The sequence below is a fragment of the Cryptotermes secundus genome, unplaced genomic scaffold (genome assembly GCF_002891405.2).
Source record: "Cryptotermes secundus unplaced genomic scaffold, Csec_1.0 scaffold404, whole genome shotgun sequence".
Taxonomy (NCBI): Eukaryota; Metazoa; Arthropoda; class Insecta; order Blattodea; family Kalotermitidae; genus Cryptotermes; species Cryptotermes secundus.
The window spans coordinates 481,749-495,671 of record NW_019720569.1 but is presented as its reverse complement, the minus strand read 5'-3'; the positions used below and the strand labels follow the sequence as shown (position 1 = coordinate 495,671).

The following is a 13,923-nucleotide window of genomic DNA, read 5'->3' as shown; positions in this document are numbered from 1 at the left end:
GCAGCACTATAGACATAGGGCGAGTAACCCTGACAGTTTTAAATTTTAAATTTTAAAATTTAGAGAAAAATTCTAAAGGATTTTAAAATTAGAACTAAGGATTTTATAAGTGCTAACGTGTGTAACAAAATTAATCTATAAACCTGACAGATATCAACGAAGTAGATGTTGATAATAACAACGAAAGGAACAGTGTGTTTTTAAATGTTAAATTTTATACTAAGTGCAGTGTAACAGCAGCGCGAGTGTATACACCTGATGATGGCCGTTTGAGGCCGAAACATGTAGTGTAAAGGAGAGCAAGATCAAGGACATATAATATATTGTTTGCACTTGGGACAGAGTTCATATCATTTATCGTATAGAGTGCAACAGGATGCTTAAATATAATATTGTAAACGAGTATTATGCTTGTTCTGAATTTTACGAAAATAAATCAAATATCAAATGTACTTATTATACTTGTTCCTATAATTTGACCCAATGACGGAGGATAAACGGACAGACACGCACAGTTTATTAACCCATTGCCATAATAACCGACTTTATTAGAAGAAGAAATCTCTGTAAAATGAAATACGAGATTAAGCATTTTTGATTACATTTTTGTTCCCGTAAATATACTACTTTGATATTCATAAAGTCGCGTTTCACATCTGCCAAATCATTAAAACTTCTGAAAGATATTATGCGCCTATCAAAATATATCACTAGAGTATTAGATGTTCAAACAAGGAATTTTGTTCCTTCTTAAAATTATAAATATTAATAATGCATAGCCGAAGGAAGTCACATGGGCAGTTACATGACTGACTAGATAGCATTGTCATGTAGACATTAACAAGACACTTTTCGGCACGAAATATTCTTGCCTTCCCATATTGTCGTTAATATATCAATTCATCGGCAGTGTATCAGCCTTGCCCGCATGCTACAGTCAGAATATACCTGTTGCAGCAAACAACTGCTCAGTATCTACGCTCTGTGGCACGCCTTCTGATACGTACAACAAAGTCCTTGTGCTCTGACACTGACGAGAATGCCATGAAGTATTCTAGGGATCCTAGAAGTATGCGACACTCTGCTATCTGAGACCATTACGCGGAGGGGTCTCCCCAACCCAACGTCGTTAGTGTGTATGGGGTTAGGTTACGTGTCAGCTCTGGGGGCAAGTTAGCAGCCCATCAAGAGAGCGGGAGAATTCCGAATTAGTAATCGATAGCGGCAAGTAGTCGACTACTCTTCGATTCCATTTTTTTTACCCTCTTACATGTGTGTGTGATTCCCTTGCAGGAACTTTCTGTATTAAGGCGATTAAGTATAATATCTTGTTCTGAAACTATGGAGTTCAACTTTGGAACTCTCGGAATCTAGTTTGTTCATGAGTTATTAAACGACATGTCATCAACTGCGGTAGTTATATAGCGTCAAATGAGACGAAACGATGGTTATGTACAGGCCTTCGGATGAGAAGGGGGGTGGGAGAAATACCTCGGTGGAATTTCAGCATATTATTTCTGCCTGGAAGGACTGAGGAAAAATATAAGGAAAAATAATTCAGGATAGCAGTTGAATTGGCTGAAATTTGAAAATAATATCATTCGAATACAAATAACTAACCTACTCCAGAGATATGAACCATTTCTCTCGATTGGGCGCAACTGAGTATATTTTACCTGAAGACAGAGACAGAATTCAGTATCCGAAACATTGTGTTTTGTAATATAAACAGGACGTTGTTTTTAGATAAAAATAGGACGATGGATAATGTCCAGAAACAAATTATTTGTACTAGATTAATAACAGACTTTGCGACGGTATGTGGAAAAGCGCCGGTCACGGTAGCCGAGCGGTCTAAGGCGTGCACTGTCTTCGCTCGCTCGGAAGGCGGGATCGTGGGTTCGAGTCCCACTCAGGACATGGATGTTTGTGTGCGTTTTTCTGTGTTTGCTTAGAGGCCTTGCGACGAGCTGATCACCCGCCCAAGGAGTCCTACCGAATGTGTAAGATCTAGAAAAACCGAAGTGAACGGAGAAGTTCATGAAGGTAGGCCTAGGCCCACTGGGGCTGTAGTGCCAAGGAAAAAAAATGTGGAAAAGCGGTTCAAAATTATGAAAACCTTTACTTCATTCATTAGCTAAACTGTGTTAGTTTATTCGGGGATATCGATTAGAATAGTCCTGAGGAATTGCCGGTTTCCCTTACCCTTGCGACACTTTGTATATCTGCAAGAGAATAAGGAAAGGGGGTTTGATTAACATGTCTCCAGACGCTACTTTGCCTTCATAGCTTTTGGCTCGAAGGAAATGAGTTACTAGTTCAATAAGAGTTGGCAATAAATTTTTTCGTTTCAAATGAAACAGAAAAAGAAGCAGATATTACACTTTTAAGAAAAGAGAAAAAAGAAAATAGAAGACCGTGCCTCGGATGAAATCTTTTAGATTTTGACAATGTACGTGAAAGAAAGTTAAATATGAATAGCATTCACCAAAACATCGAAAGTTTGACTCGCGAAATCTTGGAAACTTACTGGTCCAATGTTGGACCAATTTTGTAGTATGCGATGGGCGCATAGCGACCCTATGGCCCACAAGTATCTTTCTTTGTACTTCGGATGTTAGTCAAGGAATTGAGTAAGGGGGAATGAGCGTATAAGTGCCGGGGTTACTCTGTAAATTGTTCCTCCTTCTGTTACAGTGGCGGCTTGTGTGGAGTATAAAACCAATGTTGTTAATAAAAGAAGCATAAGACTATCCCTTAAAGAGGCCGTGGAGGCCCATAAGTTTTTAAACGTCGAGGCTCCAACATTTTCTAGATTCTAGACAATCGGCTCACACATGGCGGTGAGGTTGTCAGCCTTACGAGCCGGCCGCCCTTTGCCACCAGGAATATTCCTGGTACTTAGAGGCTGAGTACCCAGGTCCATAGTGTGGCTGCTATCTCACCATGAATTGAACCCGCGACCTTCCGGCTTGTAGCATCATGTCTCAACCAACTACTCTACCGTGTGCCCCTTAAAGTGTTACTACTAAGGTACATTTACCTAGATTTACATTCATATATAACGTATCTCGTTCATGAATATTGTTCTTTTTAATGATAAAAATTGAACGTAAAAATGGCTTCAATTTAACTGACAGTTCCATGACAAGGATTTGCATTCAAGCACCACCTAATGATGATATCTGCAGATCGAAACATGCAGTGGGCTATAAAAAAATAAAAGTGAGTGTTAACGCTTTAATAACCGCCTCTGTGGTCTAGTGGTCAGAGTTCCTGGCTACAGATCTATAGGTCCGGGTTCGATTCCTGGCGCTACCAGATTTTCTGAAAAGTAGTGGATCTGGAACAGGGTTCACTCAGCCTCGTGAGGATAATTGAGGAGCTTTTTCCAGGAAATAGCGGCTGCGATGTAGAAATCATAAATTAACGGCCGTGGGGATCCGTTGCGCTGACCACGCGACACCATCTATCTGTTAAAGCTGGCACTATCGTCTCCGACAAGCGACGGTGTCTATATCAGACACAGCCTTGACGAGCCGCCGCTGCTGTTTGGTCACGTCCCAGACAAGGGGAATAGACGTCATCAGTAACGTATGGCTGGATGCTTATTGAAAGGAAGTCGCACTGAGTACAGTTACTGCAGTTTGCAGGCGGAGGCGAAGCGCCACGCCGCGCAGCGCCGGTGGCGAGAACAGGGGCCTTTTCCAGCTGGATCGAACGTAATCGAAATCTCAATGTATCGTACTCCCTTCAGCTGCTCAGCAATATGAAGTTTCGTTTGTTCTGGGGAGAGAAAAATAAATAAATATCGGTAATACAGCTCTGATCTTATGTTATCAAAGATCAGATAATTCGGGGCAAACTTCGAAATCCGCCATGCACCAGGAAGTTGTATCGTGACCCATTTAGTCTAAACGTAACCTATTTGAAAGTCAGAGTTCATAAAGTTAGTGAGCTGTGACTTTCTGCTGTCGAATACACGTACATTTCTTCCGCTACACAGACAAAATTTATTGATATATTCCTTTCGGTTGACGTAACAGAAGGATCCATAATGACTGGCTGACATATCATTAACTAATCTGTGCAGAGTTTTACTTGAGACGTGAGAGTTAAGGGATTATAAGTTAAGATTACGGCTTACCTTTGTGACATTTCCACACAATTCTCTTCATACTTGGTCGTCACATGGAATATGTACAGAGTGGAATGCATCTGAACTACGTGAAAATCATCCCTGTAAAAAATAAACTTCTCTGTCTTTTAGATGCTAGACGGTGTGAAAACTTTCCAGTTAAGGGATGGAATTGAGTTCATTATGTTTTTCCTTCTTTCTCTTTTCTAGGAAGAAGCTCCACACAAAAGGCGAAAAAAAAAACTAATTTTCTTTGCGCCGTTTTCTACTGCCTGTTAATATTTTGCTACGTAGATTCTGAAGGGGTTCAGGGTGTGAAGGGGTAGAGACAGAAGACTTTAAGTAGCGGAAATGTTTCCTTGTCGTAGTGTATGCGCAACTGTGGCTTTCATCTCTTGTTATTACAATCTAAAGATGGGGCTTGAAGCGAGTGCCGTAAGGGAAGTATTTGTGAATCGTTGTCTATTTTTAATAGTGGAAAATCAGTTTCAAAATAATTTCACTAAAAATAAATAAAGGACGGTAATATTTCAGGGAAATTAATTATAAAATGTCAACAAATTCAGTCAAATGTGACTGATGATTTTTTTTTTCCTTTTTAATCTTTTATCCTTGACATGTTTCGGTTTTGTAGACCATCTTCAGAAGGATATCAATAAAATTAGAAACCACTATTACAATATGTTTTGTGAATATTAATGTATACATACAATGTTATCATAATACAATGGGTACAAATAATGAAACAAATAGAAATTAATAACGAAGATATTTTTTTATCGATAGTTTAGGGGGTTCAACGCTGTAAATCAAAGTTGCAAGAAGGCAAATGTTTCAGTTCAAACTTCATAGAGCCAATTAAAGTACCGTGAATAGTATTTATGTTTTAACGCGTTTATTAGTAGTTGTTAAATTACGTTAAGACTGTCACATTCATTTACAACAAGTTCAATAGGCCTCAAGGCAAACGTAGGTCCAGTTATCATTTACGATAGACTAATCAAATAAGATTTCTTCATACTGTTTTGAAAAACGAGAGTAAAATTTTATATTATAAAACTAAAAAGACATAGAATGGAACTGTCCATTATTTACAGTCCAAACTTGTGCTATTCTGTTTATTCTACTATAGATTTAAACTTCTTCCAATATTTCACACGAGAAACGGCTCTAAGCGATGGACACGCATTTTTTAGGTGATGTAGATTTACTCGCATTTTCACATTTATCTGAGATTTCAACAAATTTCTCCACCCAATAACATGAGTTATTATAAAAACTTATTGTGAAATAATGAAAGCACTAGCAACTATTAGGTCTATGGAGCGCAGTCCTTATTTATTATTCAGCGGGTCATGAATTTTACTGTCTTTACGAACCCAAAGGTTCATTACTGTGTTCATAACAGCCCGACATTGAACTCTGTCGTGAAGGAAATTAACCCAGTCGACACCCTCAAATAAAATCTTTTCAGTGTCCACTTTAATATTAACCACCTACCCAAGTCTAGTTCTCATCAACCGACTTTTATTTTCAGATTTTCTTCTTGAACTACGCTTTTATAATTTCTCTATAATGACAATGAAAATGATTACGATACACTCCGGAACCAGATACTGAAGAATTCTACTCAGAGCATCTCACTTTATCAGAGGGGATCTACTTGAGTGGTCTTGTGAGTTGCTCTAACACCCAGAGGGATATGCTGCATCTTCGGTTCCAGTGGATTCATTTACCGATAACACACTAAGAGACGACGACAAAAACATAGTAATTAATGCCCTCAAATTATTGCAGTCACAGAGATTATGAACTTCTTGCTAAATCTGGTGCAACGAGTGCTCTATGATGTAATTTGCGTGTCCATGAGTGCACTCTCTTCATAACATTGTCTTGAATGAGGACGTTCGTAGTTTTTACTGGTCATTCCATTCAGATTTTTCAATTCTTTCACAAGTTCACATTTATTTCCAATGTTACGTTACAATCCTTTCTCCATGGAAACTGGTGGAACAGTGCCACAAATTTCACCCAGTCCACATTCTAGAAAAAAAGTGGCAGTCACTAGAAATTTACGTACAGAGCAAGTTTGTGAACGTTTTATGATTGAATAAAAGAAGTTCACGTGGAAAAAATTTAGCCACGTTAGAAACAAACAACTTACGAAAAATTTAATTAAAACTCTCAAAGGAGGGCACATAAGCGATTTTGATAATTTAAGGTTTCTGATCAGACAATGTAAGTTAATGCGATTCGTTATGATTTCAATAAGACTTAGTGTGAATGGATGATAAATGTAGCAAACAAAAAGAAATAAAGTAATTTCTGCAGTAATATAATTTCAATTTATTTCTGGGAAAGATTCTACACAAATTTAAATAAGGAACAATACATATTCAAGGATATAATGACACTTTAGTTTTCCCACTACAATATTTAAGTCAATCGCCTCTGTGGTTTAGTGGTCAGAGTTCCTGGCTACAGGTCCTGAGGTCCGGGTTCAATTCCCGGCGCTACCAGATTCTCTGAGTAGTGGGTCTGGAACGGGTCCATTCAGCCTCATGAGGGTAATTGTGGAGTTATTTCAAAGCAATAGCATCTCCGGTCTAGAAAACCGAAATTATCGGCCGTGAGGATCCGTTGCGCTGACCACGCGAAACCATCTATCCGCAAAAATCGGCATTAACTTCGCCGACAAGCGGCGGTAGCTCGGTCGGTATAGGTCACTTGCGGACTAAAACCACGGAGTTTGTTTTATAATTTAATATTAAGCATAAAGGGAGTAAATGAAATAGGGCACGTGTGGTTTCTGTTTTATTCTAAATCTGACTAAGCTTCTCCATTCACGTTTTCATGAGCTTTGCAGCCTGAATGCCACTACCACAAACCTCTCTCGCAATATGCATTGCATTCTATCAAGAGTTCCACTATGTACGGGAAACAGATAAGCCCTGAGACTTCACTGAAACATATATCACAATTTTTATGCCATGAAGCTACGGCTCAAAACTTTTTCTTGTATATGAAGTTTTGTTATCTTATCCACAACGTGTTCTGTATGCGCTGAATTAATCTCAATATCCGATATTGAGAGGATATTGATTTTATACGATTGTCTCTGGTTTTGGAAGAAGAGAAACATAAGTCTGAGGCCTAGCTTGGGCGGTACAGATCCAGCCGGCTGTAGGAAGCCGAGACTTCTAAGTAATCGTTTTTATACGGCTCAATGTAATGGAAGAAAGCACTCAGACGGTGTTAATACAGACCGCACCACGGAGCTGCATGCTTCAGGCTCAGCTGGATACGAAATCTGGAACATTTTACACTGAATGCATCGACATGTGCTACCATTTTCGATTTACCAGAATCTCGAAGATTGATGGAAATATGATAAAGATACGAGAAATTGTGTAAAATATGGAACAGAGCTAGACAGACTGTTGCAGATATACTCGAATCCTTACTTTCTCTTTGGAGATCATCATAACACGTACATATCATGTTCATAATACCATAAATAAAATGAAACTTGATTCCTTATTACCATTTCTATTATGTCTCTCTCTCTTTCTTGCTTTTCTCACTTGGAGCATAGGACATCCGTGAAACGCTTTGTTTTACCTCAGTTCCTTAATCCTAAGAGAATCGGTAGGACTCCTTGGACGCGGAATCAGCACGACGCAAGGACACTACCTACACAGGACAACACAAACACAGAATAAGCGCACACAAACATCCACTGCTTGGGATTCGAAACTACGACTCAGTGTTCGAGCGAGCGAACAGAAGTTCATGCCCTACACAGCGCGGCCACTGTGATCGGTCTATTAGGACTACCAATATTTTTATGACTCATTACTCTCACCAGAGCCGGGATAGCTCACTCGGTATAATATAACAGCAGGACAGTCGAGGAATCGAGGTACAATTACCTCGAGGCGCTTGTTTCTCGCAACGGATGTACAACCACTAGGCAGTGAAACTGACCATTTGCCTCCCTTTAATGCTTTGTAATCTTGTTGTATTATAATAAAATTATTTTTATTTCTTCTAGATGACCACTCGTCGAGAACGTTTTAAATTTTGTATAATAGAAAGTGCCCGCCGGTCACGGTAGTCGAACGGTCTAAGGCATGTGCTGTCTTCGTTCGCTTGGAAACCGCGTTCGGGGGTTCGAATCCCACTCAGGGCATGGATGTTTAGTTTGTGTGTGTGCGTTTTTCTGTGTTTGTGTACAGGTAGAGGCCTTGCGACGAGCTGATCACCCGCCCAAGGAGTCCTGCCGAACGTGTAAGATCTAGAAAAACCGAAGTGAACGGAGAAGTTCATGGAGGTAGGACTAGGCCCACTGGGACTGTAGTGCCAAGGAAAAAGAAAAAGTGCCCAGTTACTTTTTAATCACCCTATAGGTGTTGAGTTTGGTTTTAATTATATAGGGCCAGTTCATTAATTTTTTATGTCCAGTGGGATACGCGACACCGAGCCTCCATGATATATCCTCAGAATTATTTTTTAGGTCCGTTCCATACAAGAGTTACATAATTAGTCTGAACGCAATATGCGCATTGAGCCCCTCAAACATGGGGCCTCCACCTATGACTCAACATGGCGAAGGTGTACCACACAAAAATGACTCGTTTACAGGGGACAATGTGTGCAGTTCAACCACTCATATCGAGCGGTTGATGCCTACATCCGTGTGCTGTATGGGGATAGATTCAACCTGTCAGTTTCTCACAGAAACATAAACTTAAAAGAATTTTCTATCGCCATGTTCCTTCTTAGTTTAGATGCGTAAAAAAGTGATACACACGAAACTGACAACCAGATAAAACATTTAAACATAACTGTTTTTATTGCTAGTGGGGTGGGACTAAGTCCCTCATACTGCGGCCATTTCCGGCCTACTGTACCAGCCCCAGATGATAGGTGAGGGTGATTGTGGAGCAATTGGTGGAATGAAGATTGGCAGGGGAAACCGAAGTACTCGGAGAAAACCTACCCCAGCGCCACTTTCTCCACCACAAATCCCACTTAACCAGACCCGGGATCGTACCCTTTAAACATATCTACTTTATAAATGTGCTTAGTAGTTGGTTAGACAACATCATAATCGGGAAAAGAAAATAAAGTTATTGGCTAAGCCCAGTCACAATTTGAAGTGGAACAGTTGCTTGAATATTGGTATATACATTATTTCTTATTCAGTCCGCCTCAAATGTTGGCAGTATTGCCAGATTGTTATTATTGGTATTGGGATTTTAACATATTGACACTGATGCCCTCAGTGCCAATCGAATTTCGTAAAAATAACAAAAAATAATGTATTTATGATGTTAAAGAAAGGCATCACACAATAGACTGCCATTCCTTTCGGAAATTTCGTTAAAATTAATTAATTATTCATGCCACTAGTTTATTAATTCTAAAAATCGATACGATAAATACAATCCAAGTTGTACGAGTATGTATGTGTGTATGTATATATGTATTGTGACGTGCATACCCATTGTTTGACAAGGACTCGGTAAACACGCCTCAACAATAGAGAGAATGTTTTCTTTGTGGTCCGTGCCACAACCGTTGCTATGCGAGGGTGCAGTAAACACTCCTAAAAATACAGGACAAAATAAGACCGCGTTTTCCGTGGGTGCCGTGCAAAGTGGTTATAAAGAAGAATTAAACTGGGCAACAGAGAGTGAAGAGTCGAGTTTCGAGACGCCAGCCTGCCGGAATATGATCTTGGGAGCAGAGGAATTGAATTGAATCGAGTCTTCGGAATTGGCAGTTGCAGAATAATGGCAAGAAAGGAACTAGACTGTGAAAAGAAGACTTCGTGTGTAATATGAGGTGACAGTGCGACTGTTATGTTGCCAGGATACGACTAGTGAAGACTGAGAATCCTAGTGCGTGTGTAACTGTGAACTGTTAAGTGTGTAAATCAGAGACAGCGCTATACTCGTATTGCCCGTAATTGCAATTTGTTAATGTATAAGTTGCAATAAATCCAATCATCCAATCCAAACCCCGTCTTATAAGTCACGAGTGAAAACCCTTACACGTGACAGTATGTATATATGTGTGTGTATGTCATCAATGATTGTTAGTATAACTACGTGTATGTAAGATATATTATTTGAAGTGAAATATTATTGGTTGCCTGAAGTGGTTTAAAGTGACGAACGAAAGTTCAGTATAGCAGGTACTTTGAAGGTTTACAATGTTATATTTCAGCATCCTGTTACACTCACACAATATATATGGATAAATACCGTCTTAAGTGCAACAAATTTTAAAAATCAAATCGACGCGTGTAGATTAACAAAGATTTTATACAATTAGAAAGACTAGTAATTTTAAATTTTAACAAGCAGTGTAACAGCTACGTGAGTGATACACACCTGATGATGGCCATTTAGGGCCGAAACATGTAGTGTGGAGGAGGAAAAAGAAGTAAAAACTACAATAAAATTTGTTGCACTTAAGACGGTATTTATCCATATATACTTTGAAGGTAATTAAAAGTATCAGAATCCTTCTTGAGAAACTTAACATTCCATAAATCGGTCAAGAAATACTTCTCCCTCTATAAAATCCAAAATTTCTTTAACCTTTCCAAAACAGCCCACACTTGGATACAGCTGAATTCAGTCCACAACTGCATAATCCATTTCTTTAAGATCCATTTTCATTTTATCATCCCATCAAAGCCTAGGTTTCCAAAGCTATCTCTATCCTTTGATTTTTCCGACTAAAATGTCTTAAGAATTTCTCATCTCTTACATCCGTGCTATATGTCCCACTCATTTCAATCCCCTTAATGCTATCGCTCTATTAACTACCTTTCTGGTGGAGACTGAAAATTATGCAAGTTTTTGCAGCCTACAAGTACTTCCGGGGTCTTCAAAAAAGAGCCATTACCATTTGCCAGGACCAAAATGACCAGCATAAAGAAATATCCCACTTAAGACGGGAATTCCTTACGAATGGGTACCCCCCGAGTTTTATCGACTCTGCCTTTAAAAACAAAATCCTGCTCTCGACCAGAACAGAATTACATGGGTACTATGTACATTGCATACGTTAAGGGTGTTTCCGAAAAAATCAAACGGATAGCTGAACGGTTCAAGATCAAAACCATTTTTCAAACAAAACATACCCTCAAGAGTATGTTTGTCAAGACCACTCCAAAAGGAGAACCTCAGCATACCTCACATTGTATTTACAGTATCCCTTGTGAGTGTGGCAGATATTACATCGGGGAGACTGGAAGACCACTGGCAGTGAGACTTCGTGAGCACAAGCACATGTTCAAGGAGGGCCTTCTGGATAAGTCAAGATTGGCCCAACATGCCTACGAGGAGGACCATTCTGTGAAGTGGGATGGAACGGGGATCCTGGACCTCGAGAGGAACGCTACCATCAGGAAATACAAGGAGGCAGCATATATGGCTTGGGCTGGCAACACGATCAGCCAACCCAGCTTGGATTTCTCCATCATTTGGTCACCCCTGGTGTTTGAGGAAATGAATGGCATTCATAACAGCAAGAAGAGGGGTGATTAGAACTCCCTAAGTTTTTTTCCTTTTTTTTCCTTTTTTTTTCCTTTTCTCCTTCACTCTATATTCCTGTAGAATATTTCAATTCTTTCTTTGCTCCTTGTCCCAGACGATTTGGGCCTTTCAATAATTTTTATCTTGATTCGTCTTTTTATCTCCCATTGACAATTTCCCACTATGAATTGATCACCCTTGATTTCGTCCCCTGCCAGTTTGTCCAGTGATTGAGATTAGCTTGATCTAAGGGACCCAACTGTATAGGATACATAAGAACCCTCCTTACCTTTTAATTCTTTCCCAATTTTTTCCTTTTTATCTCCATTATACTCACCTGAGGACGGTAGCAGATCCAGCTTCCGAAACGTCGTGGTTCAATTGACTGGGACGATGGATACAGCCCAGAATTTTAGTTTTAATACCTATTCTCCATCGTCGGGATCCTTTAGATCTTATTTACAAGTACTTCCTCTGTCCAAACAGTTTTCGCGGCACTATGTTTGCAGAGGCAAAGATGTAGGTTCTTTCCCTCAGGATGACAGATCGAATATTAGAGCCATATAAAACTATAAATACGGGCTCCATAACAATTTATATCTACCTGTAGCTCTTAGTCCTGCAGAGCGCTTCTGAAGGTTTCCTTGTAGTTGCCAAAATCCCCCGTTAACTTTATAAGGCGAATTCGCGGACGTATTGTTGTACCTCTGTTACTGCGTGTGTGTGTATTGCCTAACTACTCTATGTGAGAAGGCACATGTGACTGATGTATACTATAAGCTTACTTATTCACACACTTATTGATTATAATATTTTGTTGGCTGATAGACAGAGGAACTGATTAATGAAGCGACTGATTGTCTAGCGATTGACAGGTTAACTAAGAGGATGAACGATTTTGTAAATGATTTAATGGATGGTAGATGGATTAGCTTGCTGGGTGATTAAATGATTAGTTGTTGCATTAAAGGGGCACAGGAAGTTTTCGGGATTGTTGTACGAGTAAGTTGCTAACAATCGGTTTACCGAGAAACTAGGCTAGACGCGTAAGCATATAAAATGTGTCCTGAAGAATTATTGCCTGAATTTCACCGGACTACATTGAGTTATACAGATGGTAGAACTCATCAAGTCATTGTTGTGAAAAACTAAAATTCCCCCGCAAATGTCCTAATCTAATATTATATTTTACGTACTTCAGAAATAACAAGCATACAGACAAATTATCTTAAAATTTGTATGACCTGTGGAAAATTAATTGCTCTATGACTGAATGTGTGGTGATTCTGTTTACAATAATGTTCCAGAATGCTGAACAGCTTTCGTGGCCTCAGTATAGTAAATAAGTGTCACTTTGGGCTACGTCTTCATGCCGTTGTGTATATACCCTTCCTTGAGTTAGCTATTAAATGGTTTTTGATGGTGTGAACTTCAGGGATATTCCGATCATGAGGATACAGCTGCAGAGGGGAAGGCTATTGACTGTATACTTCTTCTTCTTCTGCTTCCATTCCTGTTGTTCCCACTTGGAATATAAGGCATCTGTGAAAGGTTTCGTTTCACTCCAGTTTCTTAATATGACAGTTGGCAGACTCCTTGGACGGGGGATTATCCCGTCGCAAGACTGCTACTTGACACAAACAGAATGAACACAAACAGACGTCCATGTCTTGAGTGAGATCCGAACCCACGATCCCAGCGATCGAACAGGAGAAGACATTTCTTGCCTTTGAATGTTCTGTATATTATAAAATACTGAATGACAAGTGCACTTTCTCATTACTTTAGGTAGGAGAGTTCATTGGATTTTTTGATTGACCTAATTATTCCAGCCGCACTATTGCCCTGGGATCGACTCAGCCTCTTACAGAAATGAGTACCAGGAATTTTCGTGGGGGGGGGGGGGGTAAAGTACGGCCGGCTCGTAAAGCTGACAACTTTACAGTCATCTATGAGCCGACTGTCTAGAGGATGTGGGAACCTCGACCTCTCACACCATTATGGTCCTTCACGACCTGTTACAGGGTCAGCTTTACCTTTTTATAGGTAGGAGATAAGGAATTAGATAAACCTGCTTCAGAAAGGTGGTTGCATACTGAACTTGTGTTTAAATTACAGCCAGTACTACGCACGACCAGTGTTCATCTTCTTCCCACACTTTACAACGTAAGGATATGATGAAACCTTGGGGCCAGACGGAATAGAAACGAGATAATGAATGCTTGCATGTAT

The 13,923-nt window shown here is 39.6% G+C and overlaps 1 protein-coding gene across 1 annotated transcript; it reads left to right on the top strand.

Annotated features, from left to right (window-relative positions):
* Window positions 1-11,205: 11,205 nt before the first annotated feature.
* On the top strand, window positions 11,206-11,703 carry LOC111869099. The gene has a single exon (XM_023860324.1). The coding sequence runs from the start codon at window positions 11,206-11,208 to the stop codon at window positions 11,701-11,703; it is 498 nt and encodes a 165-aa protein (XP_023716092.1).
* The last annotated feature ends 2,220 nt before the right edge of the window (window positions 11,704-13,923 follow it).

What these genes read in the sequence shown, in the direction of transcription:
- LOC111869099 (XM_023860324.1), top strand. Translation starts at nt 11,206, where the DNA reads ATGTACATTGCATACGTTAAGGGTGTTTCCGAAAAAATCAAACGGATA.